This window comes from Helianthus annuus, chromosome 2 (genome assembly GCF_002127325.2).
Source record: "Helianthus annuus cultivar XRQ/B chromosome 2, HanXRQr2.0-SUNRISE, whole genome shotgun sequence".
NCBI classification, from domain to species: domain Eukaryota; kingdom Viridiplantae; phylum Streptophyta; class Magnoliopsida; order Asterales; family Asteraceae; genus Helianthus; species Helianthus annuus.
In genome coordinates, this window is record NC_035434.2 from 96420226 (window position 1) to 96437486 (window position 17261).

Genomic DNA, 17261 nt, shown 5'->3' on the forward strand with positions numbered 1-17261 from the left:
TGCAACTTAGTTGCTTGCATATTAAATTATTGACACGGTTGACTGTTTTTTGTATCAAAACTATAACGTTTTGAGTTTGGTTGGTTAAATTTTAGGATTCTATGAAACAGGTTACTTAGTGAAAGCTGTAAGAATGGAGTTAGGTGCCGCGAGCTCGAACGCAAACGAAGAACCAAAGTTCCTTTGGAACTTGTAGGCAATTCCCAAAGCCAACTACTTGGCATGGAGAGCTTTTTCGGGTAGCATACCATCTAAATCATGCCGTCCCGGATCTGAATTGCGCGACTTTGTGGCATTGGTGAAGAATCTCCAACACATATATTTGTTAATTGCTCGATTGCCAGAAGCATTTGGTGGAACATATTTGCTTGGGTGAGGGTTCCTATTCCTTCCCATTGCAATAATATGGAGCACATGGTGGATGCATTCGCTGCTAGCCTGGAGCAAAAAAAAAAACGGATAAAAATAGTTCATACTATAGCGTTGGCTACAATTTGGCGCATATCTAGCAAGGAACTTGAAGATTTTTGAAGGAAAAGTAACATTCGTCTCAAGAATAGTGGAGCTAATCAAGGAACACATTTTTATTTGGGTGTTGAAATGGGCTAAGGTTCCCACTATGTCATGGGAAAAGTGAGCTTGTCTTTGATGTAGTCGAATTATTGTAATCAGATCTTCGGGTCTGTGCATTTTTCTGTTTTTTTTTTCTATTGTACTTTCCCAGTTCCTTGTCCAAAAAATAAAGGACTAGAAAATATTTTTCACAGCTTCACCTTATATTTGTTATTCTTGCAATAAATCAGTATTCTTTCATCTTTTTAGGTTCAAATATGGATGGGAATAATTCTGGATATCTATATGAGATTATTATTGATTCTAGCTAAAGTGATACAGATGCAAAGTTTTTGAGTTTTGTATATAAAGAGCACACAAACCAAAAGTTAATTGCCAGTTAAGGTTCACATATATTGCGAGTTTAGCATATTAAATTTTGCAAATCATTGTTTCAGTGGTTGATGTTTTAAATTGCGTATTAGACGACAAATTTAAAATGGATGATTTTGGATGATTTATAAGAAAATTTAATCCAAAAACAACAAATGAATTCGGCGGGTCATGTCTAAAATTAATGTGTTGAACATTTGCAATTCGAATGTCACCGATGTGAACTTTTTCCTCGACAAAATGTATATCGATTTCGACATTAACTTGCACATGTACGCGGGTTATAATAGTAAATTCACTTTATCATTACTTTAATATGTAAGTTTTTTATAAAGTTTCGTCTTGTGTCGTCTCAGTGGCATAAGATGAACCATTAAGCTGTCTCTTTGCACCGCATCACACAGTTGTGACTTATGTATTGAAAGTATGCATATAACGAGTGTATTAGTTCTAATAACATTTTTGTATATTTTTATTCAAGGTTCCATATAGTTTTATCAAAAATATCTATTTACAAAATATATTAGTTCAGCCCGTGTATCACACGGGTAACTAACCTAGTACATATAATAAATGATAAAAGTTCCCTAAATATAAAAATATATTTATGAAACGATTGTTTATTAGAAGTTCTGAAAGTTCTGCAATTATATATAGTTCTGAAATGAACCCAACCCATGTATTTATAATCACAAAAGGTCTCACAATAAATTATATTATTTAACAATGTCGAAATAAACTTTTAAATGAAAGAAACGTTCCGTTACTAATTTTGCTTTTAAAGTTAATGAGGTGATTATGCTTATTAAATCCATACCGGTTTAAATTCTTATAAGTTACTGAATTTAAATTTAAATTTAAATTAAACTCAAAAATGATTTCCTACTATATTCAACTTGATTAAAAAAGTTAAAATTAATTTGGTAAGTTAGGAAAGATATAAATATTATATTTGTTTTTAATCTTAATGACACATTCACATATTTTAAATCAAATTTTGTGATAAAGAAATGATTAATTATGAAATTTGAATTAGAACCGAAACCATCTACTATTTCAAAGTTTTTAAATTCAATCGAATTGATAATTAAGGAAAAAATTAGTTATTATATTTGCTTTTAATGTTAATGAGACTATTATGTTTTTAACGCAAATTTTAGTTCATAATCAAGGAAAGATTTAGGTAGTGTTTGGTGTGCAAGAATGGGATGTGGAATGGAATGAACTATTGCGAGGGAATGAATGAAAGTGTGTTTGGTTGGTCAACGTAATAGAACCACCCATTACATAAGTCATTCCATTCCCTCAAATTCATTCCATCCACTCCCCATGTTTTTTTCCATTCCATTCCCTCTTTCAGCCTACGTCACAAACACCTCTCATCACCTCCACCGTTTGCCACCACCACCACCTGCCGTCGTCACTACCCGCCACCAACCTCCGCCGACCACCACCCTCCGCCGACCACCACCTCCACCGTCCTCCTTCGCCGCCCGCCGTCACCGCCATCGACTACCATCGCTGCCACCCGCCATTGTAAACCACCGCCACCCCAACCACTACCGCCACCCTCTATTGACCACCACCACCATCCTCCGCTGCCACCACCCGCTACCGTCGACCACCACCACCCACCGTCGTCGTCGCCACCACCATCGACCACCATCGCTGCCACCCGCCACGACCGACCACCGCCACCACCACCCACTGTCGTCGCCACAACCATCGACCACCGTCGCCGCCACCTACCACCTCAGACCACCGCCAACCCCGACCATCGCTGCCACCACCGCTAACAACCGTCACCCACCGACCACCACCACCCGCCACCACTACCACCGACCACTGCCACCCATCATTGCCACCGCCACTAGCCGCAACCGATCACCGCCACCACCCATTGCCGATTTAATTCATTCCTCTTTTCTTACCTAACAAACAACATAAGGTAATGATTTATTCCTTTCCAGTATGGTAACCAAACAAGACTATGGAATGTAATGATCCATTTCATTCTTTGTCCATTCCATTACCTCATTCATTCCATTCCCTCATCTATTCCATTACGTCATACCAAACAGACCCTTGAATATATATATATATATATATATATATTCAAGATTCAATAAGCAAACTGTAAATTATATGTTATGATCCAACTTGTGTATTTTCCCTCCTTAACACAATAATAATAGATTAAGAGATTCAATGAGTTAAGGTTGATTAACTCTTCTCTGAAGACAGCAGGTTTTGTAGGAGCCTCCATTCAATATGTAGGTGGTCTTTCAGTTTTAATTTCCTTTTCTTGTGGGGACGAGGCAAATAGATTGTTAGAGGCTAAGGATATTTGGTGTCATTGGTTTTCTTCGTTGTCCCCGTGGGTGGGTCAATCCTTGGCTTTCGAACGTATTGCATGGGTGAACATTGTTAGGGTCCCTCCTCATCTAGTATCGAGAGTAAGGTCTTCGACGAAATCGGCAGTAGATATGGCAAGGTCATTCAAACGTCTCAATTCCTTGAATCTGATGGGGACCTAACTACTGACCGTTTGGGAATTCTACTTGATACTGGCGTTAAAATTAATGGGATTCTCAGCTTGAGTTGGCAGGATAAACGGTATAAAGTCTGGGTGGTGGAAGAGGATGGCAAATGGATTCCGGATTTCCTTGATTCAGAGGAGTCGGAGGCGGCTTCTTCGGAGCGGGGTGATTTTGTGGGGAATCAGGTGGAGCGCGGGTTGGGGAATAGCGGGATGAATGTCACTGAATCCGAAAAGTCGGATGATCCACCAGTTATGGAGCTGAGAGGCCAAAGGAAATTCAAAAGTCTCTTCATCATGTGCATGCTGAAGTGCTGAGAGAGAAAGTTGGCGGCGACAATGGTCTCAAGGGTTGTGGAGATCAATATAATAAATGTGTGGGCCAGGATTCTCCTTTTTCTTCAATTGGCGGTCCCAGCAATTTTCGCCGGGGGGGGGGGGGGAATTTGGGCCCAGGGCTTCTTTGGGCTTCAGAATTGGGAAGTCCAATTGCTTTATGGCCAATAAAGGTAGATCGAATTTGTCTAAAGGTGGTAGATCATCTAGTCGGTCTGTTGGGACTGAGCCCACTGTTGAGTCTTTAAGACCAAGAAAAAGACCCAGATCATGTCTGGAGGATAGGTGCTCTGCTGGAACCAGATTTTCGGAGGAGATGAGCAGTAAAAACCCAGCGACAGGATTCAAACAATTCTTTTTTGATCTGAACAGTGTGGCTCCATCCAAGAATCCTGTGGCCAATCGGGTGGAGGATGATGTTCAGAAGGTAGGTGGGGAAAGTTGGGTTAAAGATAAAGGAATTGGAGACTCGGAATCATCTGAGGTGGAGAAGGAAGTCGCCGAGACAGTTTTCGTGGGGTCGAAAGTTGGAATTGTTGATTGCAATCTCCCGGAGCTTGTCAGAAGCTCGATTATTACAGGTATTAATGGGGTTATGTCATGAATTTGTTATCTTTGAATATAAGAGGTATTGGGGGTTCTAATAAGGCTAGTTGGGTAAAAAATTTGATCTCTGAACACGACATCTCATTCCTTTCTCTTCAAGAGTCTAAGTCGGCTAATGTTTCTCGAGTTGATATTGCTAAATTCTGGGGTAGCAAAAATTTTGGTTTGGCTTTTGTGGAGTCAGTTGGTCAATCCCGGGGTTTGGTTTGTGTGTGGGACGACGAAGTTTTTAGCCAGACAGGTGGCTTGAAGAACAGGAATTATCTTCACATTAAAGGTTCGTTAATAGGTTGTGCTTTACCGGTCAATGTCCTAAATGTGTATGCTCCGCAAGGGATTCTAAAAAAAGTTTATGGGAGGAGTTGAAAATGATCATTGATTCTTTTGATGGTTTATGGGTTATTTCGGGAGACTTTAATGCGGTTCGGTTTAGAGAGGAGAAAAGAAATTGTTCTTTCAAACAAAACTGTGCCAATAATTTCAACGATTTTATTTTTGATTCGGGCTTGATTGAATATAATATGAGAGGTCAGGTTTTCACTTATTGCTCGGACAACAGAAACAAACTAAGTAAACTTGACCGCTTCCTAGTTAATTCAGAATTCTTCAATTCCTGGCCGGAGGCGTATAGTCGTGTTTTACCTAGGTTATGGTCAGATCATAATCCTATCATTCTGGTTTGTCATAGTAAGAATTTTGGGCCCCGTCCTTTTAGGATTTTTAATTCTTGGTTCGGAAAGCAGGGTTTTGATGAGCTTGTTACCAAGGCAGTGAGCGAGTTCAATTGTGTTGAAAGCAGTCTAGATTTGGCTTTTCTCAGAAAACTGAGTTTCATTAGAGATCGATGGAGAGAATGGAAAGAAATTATGATTAGAAAAGAAGGAGAGGAGGTGGAGGTTGCGAAAGAAGAAAATGAGAAATTAGAAGATGTCCTTGACTTTAGAGACTTTTCGGAGGAAGAGGAGTGGATCTATCATGAGAATAAAAAGATTATTCATGAAGCGGAGGAATCTAAATCTATGGATCTGAGGCAAAGGTCTCGTGTCAGATGGGCAGAGGAAGGTGATGAAAACTCTAAATTTTTTCATGCTATGATTAATTTCCGTAAAGCGAGTAACTCCATTCACGGGTTGGAAGTGAATGTCTCTTGGATCTCCAAACCCTCCCTGGTTAAAAAGGGGGTTTTCCGATTCTTTAGAGATAAGTTCGTGGAGGAATGCATCCATCGGCCTCGTTTAATATGCCCCCAGTTGAGCTAAGTTTCGTCGGATTTGGCGACCAAATTAGAGACTCGTTTTTCTAAGGAGGAGATAAAATTGGCGGTGTTTGATTGTGGTAAGGATCGGGCTCCTGGTCCTCCGTTTCTTTACTCATTTCTGGGATCTCTTTGTGTGACACATGTGCCACCACGAACACCAAACAAATGCCAAACCTATGAAACATTGTGTTTCATACTTGGGATTTGTATAAATATGTGTATCCTTTGCACATATCAATTCCTGTTCAAATCCGAGCTTTAGATCGCTTTCTGGAAAGTTATGCGCGCACTGGTGCGTAAACGTAATCAGTTTAGCGCGACAAACACTCCGGAATAGTGAAATAGGCTTAACATACCTTAAATAACCTTTACATAACTTAGAAATAAGTTTTGGAAGGTTTGGTATGGCAAAAACAAGTTTATTCGATCGCAGGGACTATTTGCGTCAAACTGCGAAACTATACCGATTCGTAAGCTAACGTTCAGTCCGGAACTTGATCATAAGCTAAACATACCTTATATAACCTAAACATAGCTTAGAAATAAGCTTTGATAGGTTCGGTGTGCGAAAACATGCTTATATGATCTTTCAGGGGCTAAAAGTGTCAAAAACGGCGTAAGTTTGCATTTTCGCGCATATCTTACGTTTTGTCCACATCTGGACATCCAAAATTTTTGTACACACTAAAATATTTTTATTTTAGTGATCGGCATGCAAAAATACCATCCGTCGCTTAATTTGGTTCGTTTTCGCGTCCGTTTGAGTTTCGTCGTAATTTAGCGAACAACGCGACCGTACGACCAAACGAGCCGACATCCGAGAGTGTTCCAAGCATATTTTGAGTCCTCTAAACTTTATTGACCTTGTAGAGCCTTGAAAATGGCTTAACGGGGGTCAAAAAGGCCTGAAATGGACTCGAATGCATGCAGGGACTAAAGCTGCCAAAATTTAAAATTTGCTGATCTGGGGAGCTCAGGCGGGGCGTGTAAGCCCCTCCCCATTTCTTATGTGGGCCGCCTCAGATGCCCAGCGACCAGAAAGTTTGTTTTTGCAAACTGTTTGCAAATTCAGGGGCTGTTTTGGTAAATTCTTTGTGTGGTAACCAAGTTACCACCTCTCTAAGGCTTTGCACCTGCTCCTAACACTTGTATGGAGGAGATTTCTTGCTTAATGGCTAAACAAACCACTTGTCATGATCTTGTTGATCACCAACAAGTATAAATAGCAATCCATTTCTCCTCATTCCTTGCTCATTTCATTCTTTTCTCTCCTCTCATCTGCTTTGGGAGCTTCCTAAGCTGATTTGGGAATTGTTTTCTTTGTAGAAAAGATAGCAAGGACTTGGGTGAGCCTTCTTTCATTCTTTTATTTGCTTTCTAGTCTAAATAGTCAAACAAGTGTTTGACTATCAGTTTGACCAGCCTTTGGTTAACGCAAAGTTCGGTTGAACTTTGCAACGTGATTGTAATCACGTTGGTTATAATCCTTAGTGATTATACCCGCTGATTACCACGTTAACTAGTCGTAGTGTCGAGTCAAAGTTTCGGTCAAAATGCGTTTTAGCACGCATTTTGCAACGGAACTACTTTAGGGTATCAAAACACTTTGTTTTGATACCAAATCAGTAGGTTAAACATGTTTTGACATGTTTAACTCGACACTATTAGTTTAGTGCTTGTTTAGGGTCGCAAGGTAAGCGGTCTAAACAACCGCTTGACTTTCGAACCCGACCCGTTTGGTCGATCTTTAGGATCCGACCAAGCTTAGTTAGTGATCATAGTTGCATAGGGAATAACCACTGAGGTTATACCTTATGATCACATAGGATTGGTTAGTCATATGCTTGTTAGCTTGTATGCCCATAGGAATGACCAAAATGCCCTTTTGAAGCATAAATCCGTATTTTGACTATGTGAACATATTTTTGACATATAATCTGAATTAGTAACATGTTTAGGGATAATTGGGCATGTAAGACTTGACATAGCACATAGTTAACCATCCGAACATAGTTTTACGCGAACGACGCATTATAGTGGCTTATACCACCATAATGGGTCGAAACGGGTCAAAAGCACTTAGGTAGACTTCCAAATCAGAATGTTAGCTCTATTAAATCATGCCATATGAGTTGCAATACTCATTTGATTTATAGAACTTCATTCTATCCTATCTCCCGATTTAGGATCCAATTGTTTAACATAGCGATTCCATACTAGGTACCACTTGATTCCTTGATTTCCCGAGCTTTGTTAGGACACTTAATCAAGGATACTCGCAATCTCAAGTGAGTACATAGTCCCCTCTTTTACTGTTTTCAAATGTTTCGGGGTGAAACATATATGCCTATCTGTTATTTTTCTGATTTTAAACTACATGATTATACATGCTTATTACATATTCTTTTGATAAATTAAACGATTTCCTATGGTTTAAACACTGATTTTCCAAAACTTAATAAACAAATTGTTGGATTGTACCATTCTTATACATTCACCCAGCCGATTGGTAGTATGATATAGCGCTATAGGACTAGACACCCCATTCCTGTTGTATGCAATGTCAGAAACCAAATTTTAACCAAATAGAAATTGCCTTTGTGGTATTTCTATAGTCTCCAAAGTGTAGTTTGATACACTAAGGCTTGATTGAATACCAAATCACACTCTTTTTGTATATGTTGATATACTACAAAAGTACAGTTTGATGTACTCTCAAATGTGATCTACCAAAGTATATTTTGATATACTAAGTACAAAATCCAACATATGTTTTAACATACTACTTTGTTAATTACCAAAAGCATAGTTTGATATGCTACTGTTTACCAAAGTATAGTTTGATATACTACCAATCTTGTTATTTTAAACCAAAGTATATTTTGATATACTATCCAAAGCATAGTTTGATATGCTACTGTTTACTAAAGTATAGTTTGATATACTACCTACTTTGTTATTTCATAAACCAAAGTATAATTTGATATACTATCAATACTTTTATCCTTAAACTAAAGTATACTTGAGATATACTACCTAATCTAATATTTTAATTACTAAAGTATATTTTGATATACTACCTATTAACTATTTCAAAACTAAAGTATACTTTGTTATACTATTTATACAAACTTTCCAAAACCAAAGTATATTTTGTATATACTATAAACCCTTTTCCAAAACGACACGTTTTCAGAAACAAAACTTTTTACATTGGATTCATGGCTATTTTGAAAACATAAAACCTTTCCTCCTTTATCCAAAGCCATGAATCTAATACATAAAATCCTATGTTACTCACAGGCATTTTTATGCTGACGTACCTATTTTCATATATGTTTCAGGTACTGCTATGTGATGATTGTTGATGCATGCTACACATAGGATGGACTTGTGCCTTAGCGACTTTAAAACTGAGAAACAATTATTTGAATTTATCTGAATTGTACCAAAACATTGAGTTTAATAATTCAATACAACGAAACTATTTGATCCATGGTTGTGAAACAATGATTCTGTTACAACACTCCCCGACGTTTCCGCCACGATTTGTTGTTTTACGTGGTCGGTGTGTGACACTTTGAGAACGATTTTTATCTTATTATGGATGCTTTTTTCGAGACCGGTAAACTTAGTAAGGGTTGTGGGTCTACTTTTATTACCCTTATTCCTAAGATAAAGGAACCTTTGGTTTTGGGAGACTATCGTCCGATTAGCCTCGTCGGAGTTGTTAACAAAGTGGTATCTAAAGTTCTTGCTAATAGACTGAAACCGGTCCTTAATGAGGTGATCTCCAATTTTCAATCGGCCTTTCTCAGGGGTAGATTCATTTTAGATGGCCCTTTAATCATCAACGAACTGTTTTCGTGGGCTAGAAAGAACAAAAACAGGTTTTTTTTTTCCTTAAAGTTGATTTTGAAAAAGCTTATGATAACGTGAATTGGGCCTTTGTTATTGATATTCTTCAGCAAATGGGTTTTGGAGAGAAGTGGTGTAGCTGGATTTCAGGTATTCTTGCCTCCGCCAGAGCATCCGTCTTGGTGAATGGGTCGCTGATGTGTGTAAAATGCAACATATAAATTACATCAAATAAGGCATAAAACTAACCCTTTTTAAGTACTAATGTTGGAAAAAGAGTGCTTTTGTCTTCCTTTTGTATTTTCAGGATTAAATGAGCTCAAATTCACAAAAGAAGCAAAAAGACAGCTAAATCTAACATAAATACAAGAAAAGGAACATAAGTGGATTGCCCGACCCCTCAACAGCATCCTCCCAAGCAAAATAGAGAAGGCAGAAGACTGAACACGCCCCGTGCTCAGCCAGCACGGGGCCATGCCCAAGAAGCAGCAGAAAAGACAAACCTATAGAAGCTTCTACTGCCCACCACGGGGCCGTGACCAGCGGACACGGGGGCGTGGCGAAAGTACAGCAGGCGCATTAATTGTAATTGCGAATTACAATTAATGAGGAGAGAGAGTGTCAGACAGGCACGGGGGCGTGTCCAGCGGACACGGGGCCGTGCCCAGCCTTCTGTTCAGCCTATAAATAGGAGTGCTTGGTTTTATTGCAACTCATCCCTTGGCACACCACCTCTCTCACACTTCATCCACCACCCACCACCATCACAACACCATCATCCACCACCATCATCCATTGTCCATCATAGAGTGTGTGAGTCGTCTCGGGATCCAAGATTGATCGTAAGAGTTCTTGACAATCAAGGCCATGTTTGCCTAAGTCTCTTACATCACTTGGTGAAGACAAGTGTTTAGTATAATACTTTTTATTTTTAATCTTTTGCACTTTTTATTTGGTTTTGTATTAATGACTTTAATAACTAGTTACTTATGTTGAATGTGATCTTTCCTTATCGTTTGTCCGTGGTGTCTTGGCATTATTTTACTGTCTATATAAAATAAAAGATTTTCACCATTCATATCTCCACGGTCTATATGGAGGTATGTTGGCTACCTGGTCGGGGGTTAAGGGAACGGTTTGGTAAGGGTCTTGCCCTTGTTCAGCGTTTAGAGGTCCTGCAAGGGACCTGGGTCAAATTTAGTAGGATCTCCTTCAATGCCCATGGGTATTGGATGGCGGGGATCCAAACTCTTTGACCCCCTCATAAGTTAACTACTATTAATACTATAATCCGGCTATTTAGGATTGTATCCCTGCTGACTCAGACTACTTAGTCGAGGGTAACGTCACCGCCAAAAGCGGGGCCTACCATAATTTGCATTAATAACTTAATTCATTATCTTCCAATAATCCAACCCTTTAGGATTGTATCCTTGCTGACTCAAACTACTGGGTTGAGGGTAACGTCGCCTTCAAAAGAGAGGCCTACTACAATAACTAAGATAATCTCTTAAACAAGTGCAAAAGTGCGAAAATAATCAAAGGTTATACTAATACACGAGTCGGATCCAAGTGATTCATCTTGTCTATCTGTTTTTATTTTTATTTTATTTTTCAGCATTTAGTTAGTTTTTATTTTCTTAGTTTAAAAATCTTTTTCTAACATTTTGATTTGGTTAGACGTTGAGGATAAACCGGTACTAAAAGCTCTTGTGTCCTTGGACGACCTCGGTATCTTACCAACACTATACTACGTCCACGATGGGTGCACTTGCCCATATGTGTGTTTAGTGTTAGTAAATATCGTGTTTTATAAATTTAAAACTTGGCTAAAAGTGTAAAAAAGGCTTAAATATATATCTAAAATATAACACACTTCACGCACATCAGTCGCCAACTTTTGAGTTTGGTTGCAGTAAAGGGATGAGACAGGGGGATCCTATTTCTCCTTTTCTTTTTGTGGTGGTAACGGAGGTGCTCTCTTGGTTGTTCAATAAAGCTTGTGATGTTGATGTCGTCCGTGGCATTAACCTTCATGATAACGATGTTAGAGTATCTCACTTATTTTTTTGCAGACGATGCAATGATTATGGGGGTGTGGAACAAGGAAAAAATTGCCAGTGTTATTCGGATTTTGAGATGTTTTCATGCTTGTTCTGGGCTCAAAATTAATCTCAGTAAGTCGAGTTTGTTTGGCATCGGTGTTTCAAACGAGGAGGTTGAAGAGATGGTTAATTGGATCGGTTGTAAGACTGGTTCGGTCCCTTTTAATTACTTAGGCCTGCGGTGGGTGCCAATATGAATCGCATCAGTAATTGGAGGCCTATTTACGATATTTTTGAAAAAAGACTTTCTCTTTGGAAGGCAGCGTTGTTATCCATAGGAGGGAGGGTTACGCTAATTCGGTCAGTTCTCGAGAGTCTGCCTACTTATTATATGTCTCTGTACAAAGTCCCCGTGAAAGTTGTCAAAGACCTGGAAAGCAAGATCAAAAAGTTTTTATGGGGCGGCTCGAACAATGTTAGGAGAACTCATTGGGTGGCGTGGGACAGGGTGATGTTACCGAAGAAAGCGGGAGGATTGGGTCTGTGTAAATTAATGAATGTTAATGTAGCTTTGCTCAGTAAATGGGGATGGAGGTTCAAGATTGAGTCGAACAATCTGTGGGTCAAGGTTGTCAGCGCTATTCACTCGGGTCAGTCAAGATGGGAGTTTCTTCCTTACAATAAAGCGGTCAGGGGGGTTTGGCTTAATATTTGTAATTTGTTGAACAGACCGATTATCGGTAACAAAGGTATTTGTAACTTCTTTAGAGGTGAGATCAAGTCGGGCAACGATATTTTATTCTAGTTAGACCCCTGGATTGTCGAGTCATCTTTAAAAGAGATGTTCCCTTGTCTTTATCAATTAGAGGTGGTCAAAAACTCCTCTGTGAGTGATCGGCTGGCTGGAAACGGTCTGTGGTTGTGGCGTCATGATCTGGATACAGTGGCGGAGGTCCAGGAATTGGCGGCCCTAATGGGTTTGGTCTCTTCGGTCGTTCTCAGGTCTGGTAAGGATGAATGGAAGTGGACGAAGGATTCTACTGGTCTCTTCTCGGTCAGGTCGGTGAAGAGGCTGTTGCATCGTGATGCCGGTGATCCGAACTTGGTTGTTATTTATTGGTGCAAATGGATCCCCTTGAAGTGTAATATTTCGTTTGGAGGCTTGAACAGAATCGTTTACCGACAGCCGACTCTTTACTTTCGAGGGGCATTATTAATCAAATTGGTTCCTGTCCTTTTTGCGGCAGTGATGATGAATCCGTGAATCACTTATTTTTATCTTGTCAGTTTGCTTCCGAGCTATGGATGAAAGTTAGTAGATGGTGTCGAATCCCACCTATTTTTGCTTTTTCGATAAAAGATTTATTGGAAATCCATAAATTCTACAACATGGGTCGGTCGGCTTCGTATATCTTGCAAGGTATCATTTAATCTTCATGTTGGTGTTTATGGTTAGCGAGGAACAAGGTGGTTTTTTCAGGATCCCAGTTTAAAGTGGAGGATGTTTTCAGTGACATTAGATCCATGGCTTACTTTTGGCTCAAGCATAGGTCGGTTTTTCATTCTATATCTTGGAGTAATTGGTGTAAATTTGTAATTATGTAGGTTTTGTTTTTTTTTCTTTGGTGTTGTTTGTTTTGCCGGCTCGGTTTTCGGGTTCGGTTGTGTTAATGAAAGTCAATTTAAAAAAAAAAAAAAGATTAAGAGGTTGGCACCTAACAATAAATGGTGTAAGAGCTGTCAAATGGTCATACATTTTTTTATTGTATTACAATGTATGGATATTGTTTTACCAACTGAATTTATAATAAATGTGGTCAAAACTTTTTAATGAATAAAGACACGTTTATGACCGAAAAGACCTCTTCTATGTTGTTACTTAAAAGGTGCATTTGCTTTAGGGGTGTTCACGATCCGATCCGATTCGATCGAGGGTCTGCTCATGCTCGGATTGAATTACAACCGATCCGATCCGAGCGGATCAAATTTGTAAAACCGATCGCAAAAGTGATGCTCATGCTCGGATTGAATTTGAATCGATCGGCTCGGTTTCGCTCGGTTTTTATCAAATCCTAAAAAAAAGCGAGCGGATCGTTTTCGCTCGATTGAATAATAAGGCTTTGTTCAACAAAAACAAATTCTAACTTAAAGTGCGAATACAAAAGCAACATAAAATAAAGTGCGAATACATAAGAAACACAAAATAAAGTGCGAATACAAAAGCAACACAAAATAAAGTGCGAATACAACCAACCAGGCCCAACTAGCAAGAAGCTAGAAAGGACCTGGGACAAACAACAGCTAATCACCAACCATGTTTACATCAAAATTTTACCAACTGTCTGTAACACCCCAAATCCGTATGTTATGAAATAATATTATTTTCTTGATGTTAAATAACAGAAAATGGTGACCGTAAAATGGTACCGTAAGAAAATGACAGTAAGTTTAGATTCATAGGTGTAACTAAGTTAAATTAAGAAGAGAGGTCAAGTTAGTATAGGAAATAACTAAATTAAACATACCTTGAAAGACAAGGGGGCTAATGTGTAAATGTGATATATATATTTGATAAAAAAAAAAAAGAGAAGCCAGGGGTTGTTGGCTTTGGGTCGATCGAACAAGGGCAGGGGGAAAGGGGAAACCCTTCTCCTTCAACTACAATCAAGAACTCAAGAATTGAACCTGAATTTGGGGAGAAATCGGATGCATGAGCTTATATTTTTAATCATCTAGTCAAGATGAACATGTGGTAAGTTGAATTTTGTGAATTGTTGATCTTACATGATGTGGGTTATTGATTAATCCACGAATTGGTATGAAATTAAGCGTGATTATGTGTTAGAATCGCTATATAAAACGTGTATTATGTATGATTTCGGTTAATTTGATGATTTAAGAAGAAACCCACAACTTTGAAGGAAGGTAGCGACATGGGTGTTCTACCCATGTTCAATCCTTGTTTGATGTATTTGTTACTAGCTTGAAATGGGTTTGTGATGTTAGTTTAGGGTTAATTGTATGAATGGAATGTGATTTTGAACACTCTTTTGGTGATTGAGAATTTGGAAGTTAATGACTAAACTTGAACTAGTTGTAAACTATGCATAGTAGGTTGTACGCACACCAAGTGCTCGATAAAATGACTAGGTGAAGCTAGAAAGTGAAATTGTATGCAAGTTGTGAGTTTACATGTATAGAAAGCGATTGTGGTAAAAGTAGTAGTTTACTAACTTGGAAAAATATGCTTTAGATGGTACTCGTATATAAATTCGGGTTGAAAGTATATGTCGGTCGAATTTATGCATTAGGAGCTTGTACCTTGTGCTTGAATGGTGTAATGCTCACCTTGTATTAGATGTGCTTGAATCAAGGTAATTAAGAGCGAAGGTGTATGATATGTGAAAGTATATGTAAGCAAATGTGTATGCGAGTATGATTATGTGATCATGTGGTTGTAAGTACTTTAGCATCATAAGTACGAAATGTACATAGTGTCGTATGGTAGGTGCTAAATTAATATGTGTTTTATGCGTTAACATGATGGACTGCATGAGTCTAGAAAGATGTGGTTTTGGATGTATGCTTTATGTTTACTAGACTTGACCATGAAAGTCAAATGTGAGTTACGCTTTAGATATGATCATTATATGTGAAATCGTGTACACTAACAAGGATGTGATTGCGGTAACATGAAAGCATTAGGGATCATGTGGACGTGGACTCAAGCATGAAAGACTAACGGGTCAAGAGGGGACAAGGAAGCCAATGCGAAAATGGACGCTCAAGGTAAGTGATTCCGTAATCACTTCTTAGTTATTTATGTAAAGTTATATGCAACTTAACTAGGTATGATAATTGAGGTCGAATAGGAACAAATGGTATGATATCGATGAAGTATTAAACGGATCTCAGCTTTGATCCGAGCAAGGTATGCGTGATTAAGAATCGTAACTAGGTAGTAGGATTGGTTGCTTATGCAAGGTAGTGCTTGTTGTTAATAATGGGGTAAAGTTGACAAAAACGCCCTTGGTGGGGATTTCGGGTAAACGACCTTAAAAGTCATTTGGAAGTGAGTTATTCGATTAGAGTAATGTCTTTGTCTAGTATGAAAGTGAAGTATAGGGTTTTGTATGTTATAGACCTTTTAATGTATAAATACCCATAACGGGTCGAATAATTCATAAGTGAATAATAAGCCGATAGTGTAAGTTAAGAATTTCCTTAATCCGGATATGGGATTTTAAGTTCATATGATAGAATGTGAATTTACAAGCATGTAGGAAGAAACGGGAGGTTAAACGGGTAAACGGTTCAAAAGTTATGCGCGTTTTAGTGCGTACGGACGACGAAACGGAGCTGCAGAAAAATGCAAAATCTAGAGGGCGTCGCCGACGGGCATGGGGGCGTCGCCGACGGGCTCTAGAAAATCAGTTTTTGTGCTGACGGGTTAATTACCTGTCTACGGGTTTTTGGGCTACGGGTAAATGCAAGGCCCGTCGCCGACGGCCCTAGGGGCGTCGGTGACGGCCTTCCCAAGTCCCGAAAGCTGAAATCTTGTTATTTAAGTTAATTTATGTACCGTGGGCTTCGGTTTGATATCCGTGGACTACGGCGGACTTTCCAAACATGATTTTGAAGGTTCCTTGGATGTTTATGGGCTATAAAGCTAAGTCTAAGACCCACGTTAATAATGTATGATTATGTAAGAGGTACGCGTGATCTAGTACGTGTTCGTTAAAGTATGTACATATGTAGATAAGCAAGTTTGTGTGCTTGTATGTATTTGTATACGTATGTAGAAGTTATGTAAGCATGTATGTAGGCATACACGTATGTATGTTTATAACTCCAAGTGTACGTATGTAGTAGGATATGTAGTTATGCTTAATGATATGTATGAGTGTATGTACGTATGTCTAGTTGTAGGAAGGATATGTAAGTATGTAGTTGTGTATGCAGGTATGTATAAGGGTATGTATGAGCGTATGTACGTATGTAGATGTATATGTATGTGGGTATGTAAGTACATATATGTGTATGATTTAGACACCTTGAGGATTAACGTTATTAATGGTGTACCTTGAGAATGATAAGTAATGCAGGTACATTCATGAAGCCTCGCCAGGAAATGGATACGCAGATGAAATGCATGAAGTTTGATAAAGAACGAGATGTGAAGTGTATGCGAATGATCTTGTTTATACATTGTGTGCTAATGTTTTTGAATGTATGTGGTGAATGCAGGTTGTGCGGGTCACGGAGGATCATCCAGGAATAAAGATCGAAGACCGAGTCACTTAAGGGATTGTACGGGGTTGTTTAAGGATGTAAATTTGTTGTACATAAGCTATGATTTATTCTATAATTGAGTCAGTTTGTTGTATTCGATATAAAAGAGTTATTTTAAAAGTGAACTTTCAAGTAAGACGTAAGGTTTATAATGAAAGAAATTTTATGGCATGAACTTCCGCTGCGACTTTCGTTAATTACGTGTTAGGGTGTTACAAGTTGGTATCAGAGCCCTGGTTTGAGAGAATCAAGTAATAGAAAGTAAATGCTTGAACTCAAACCGGTGTGCTCTCGTAATCAAGAACCCGTACAATCCAAGACTCGATCGAGGCCTAAATGCAAAGGCGAATGTAAGTATGTATTAGATTATGTACTTGAAGGA

The 17261-nt window shown here is 38.7% G+C and overlaps 1 protein-coding gene and 1 long non-coding RNA gene across 2 annotated transcripts; both read left to right on the forward strand.

Annotated features, from left to right (window-relative positions):
- Window positions 1–9287: 9287 nt before the first annotated feature.
- On the forward strand, window positions 9288–13018 carry LOC118485469. Its single transcript, XM_035981606.1, has 6 exons — window positions 9288–9504; window positions 9609–9692; window positions 11618–11802; window positions 11907–12336; window positions 12454–12692; window positions 12875–13018. The coding sequence occupies exons 1-6, from the start codon at window positions 9288–9290 to the stop codon at window positions 13016–13018; spliced, it is 1299 nt and encodes a 432-aa protein (XP_035837499.1).
- A 1170-nt stretch (window positions 13019–14188) lies between these two features.
- On the forward strand, window positions 14189–17050 carry LOC110915172. The gene is made up of 3 exons (XR_002578790.2): window positions 14189–14339; window positions 15287–15376; window positions 16835–17050. It is a non-coding gene; the product is annotated as an uncharacterized LOC110915172 (long non-coding RNA).
- Window positions 17051–17261: the final 211 nt, after the last annotated feature.

Coding starts and splice junctions, on each gene's coding strand:
- LOC118485469 (XM_035981606.1), top strand. CDS start 9,288: ATGGATGCTTTTTTCGAGACCGGTAAACTTAGTAAGGGTTGTGGGTCT. Junction 11,803..11,906: donor TCGGTTGTAAGACTGGTTCG/GTCCCTTTTAAT, acceptor TCTCTTTGGAAG/GCAGCGTTGTTATCCATAGG. Junction 12,337..12,453: donor ACCGATTATCGGTAACAAAG/GTATTTGTAACT, acceptor TTTATCAATTAG/AGGTGGTCAAAAACTCCTCT.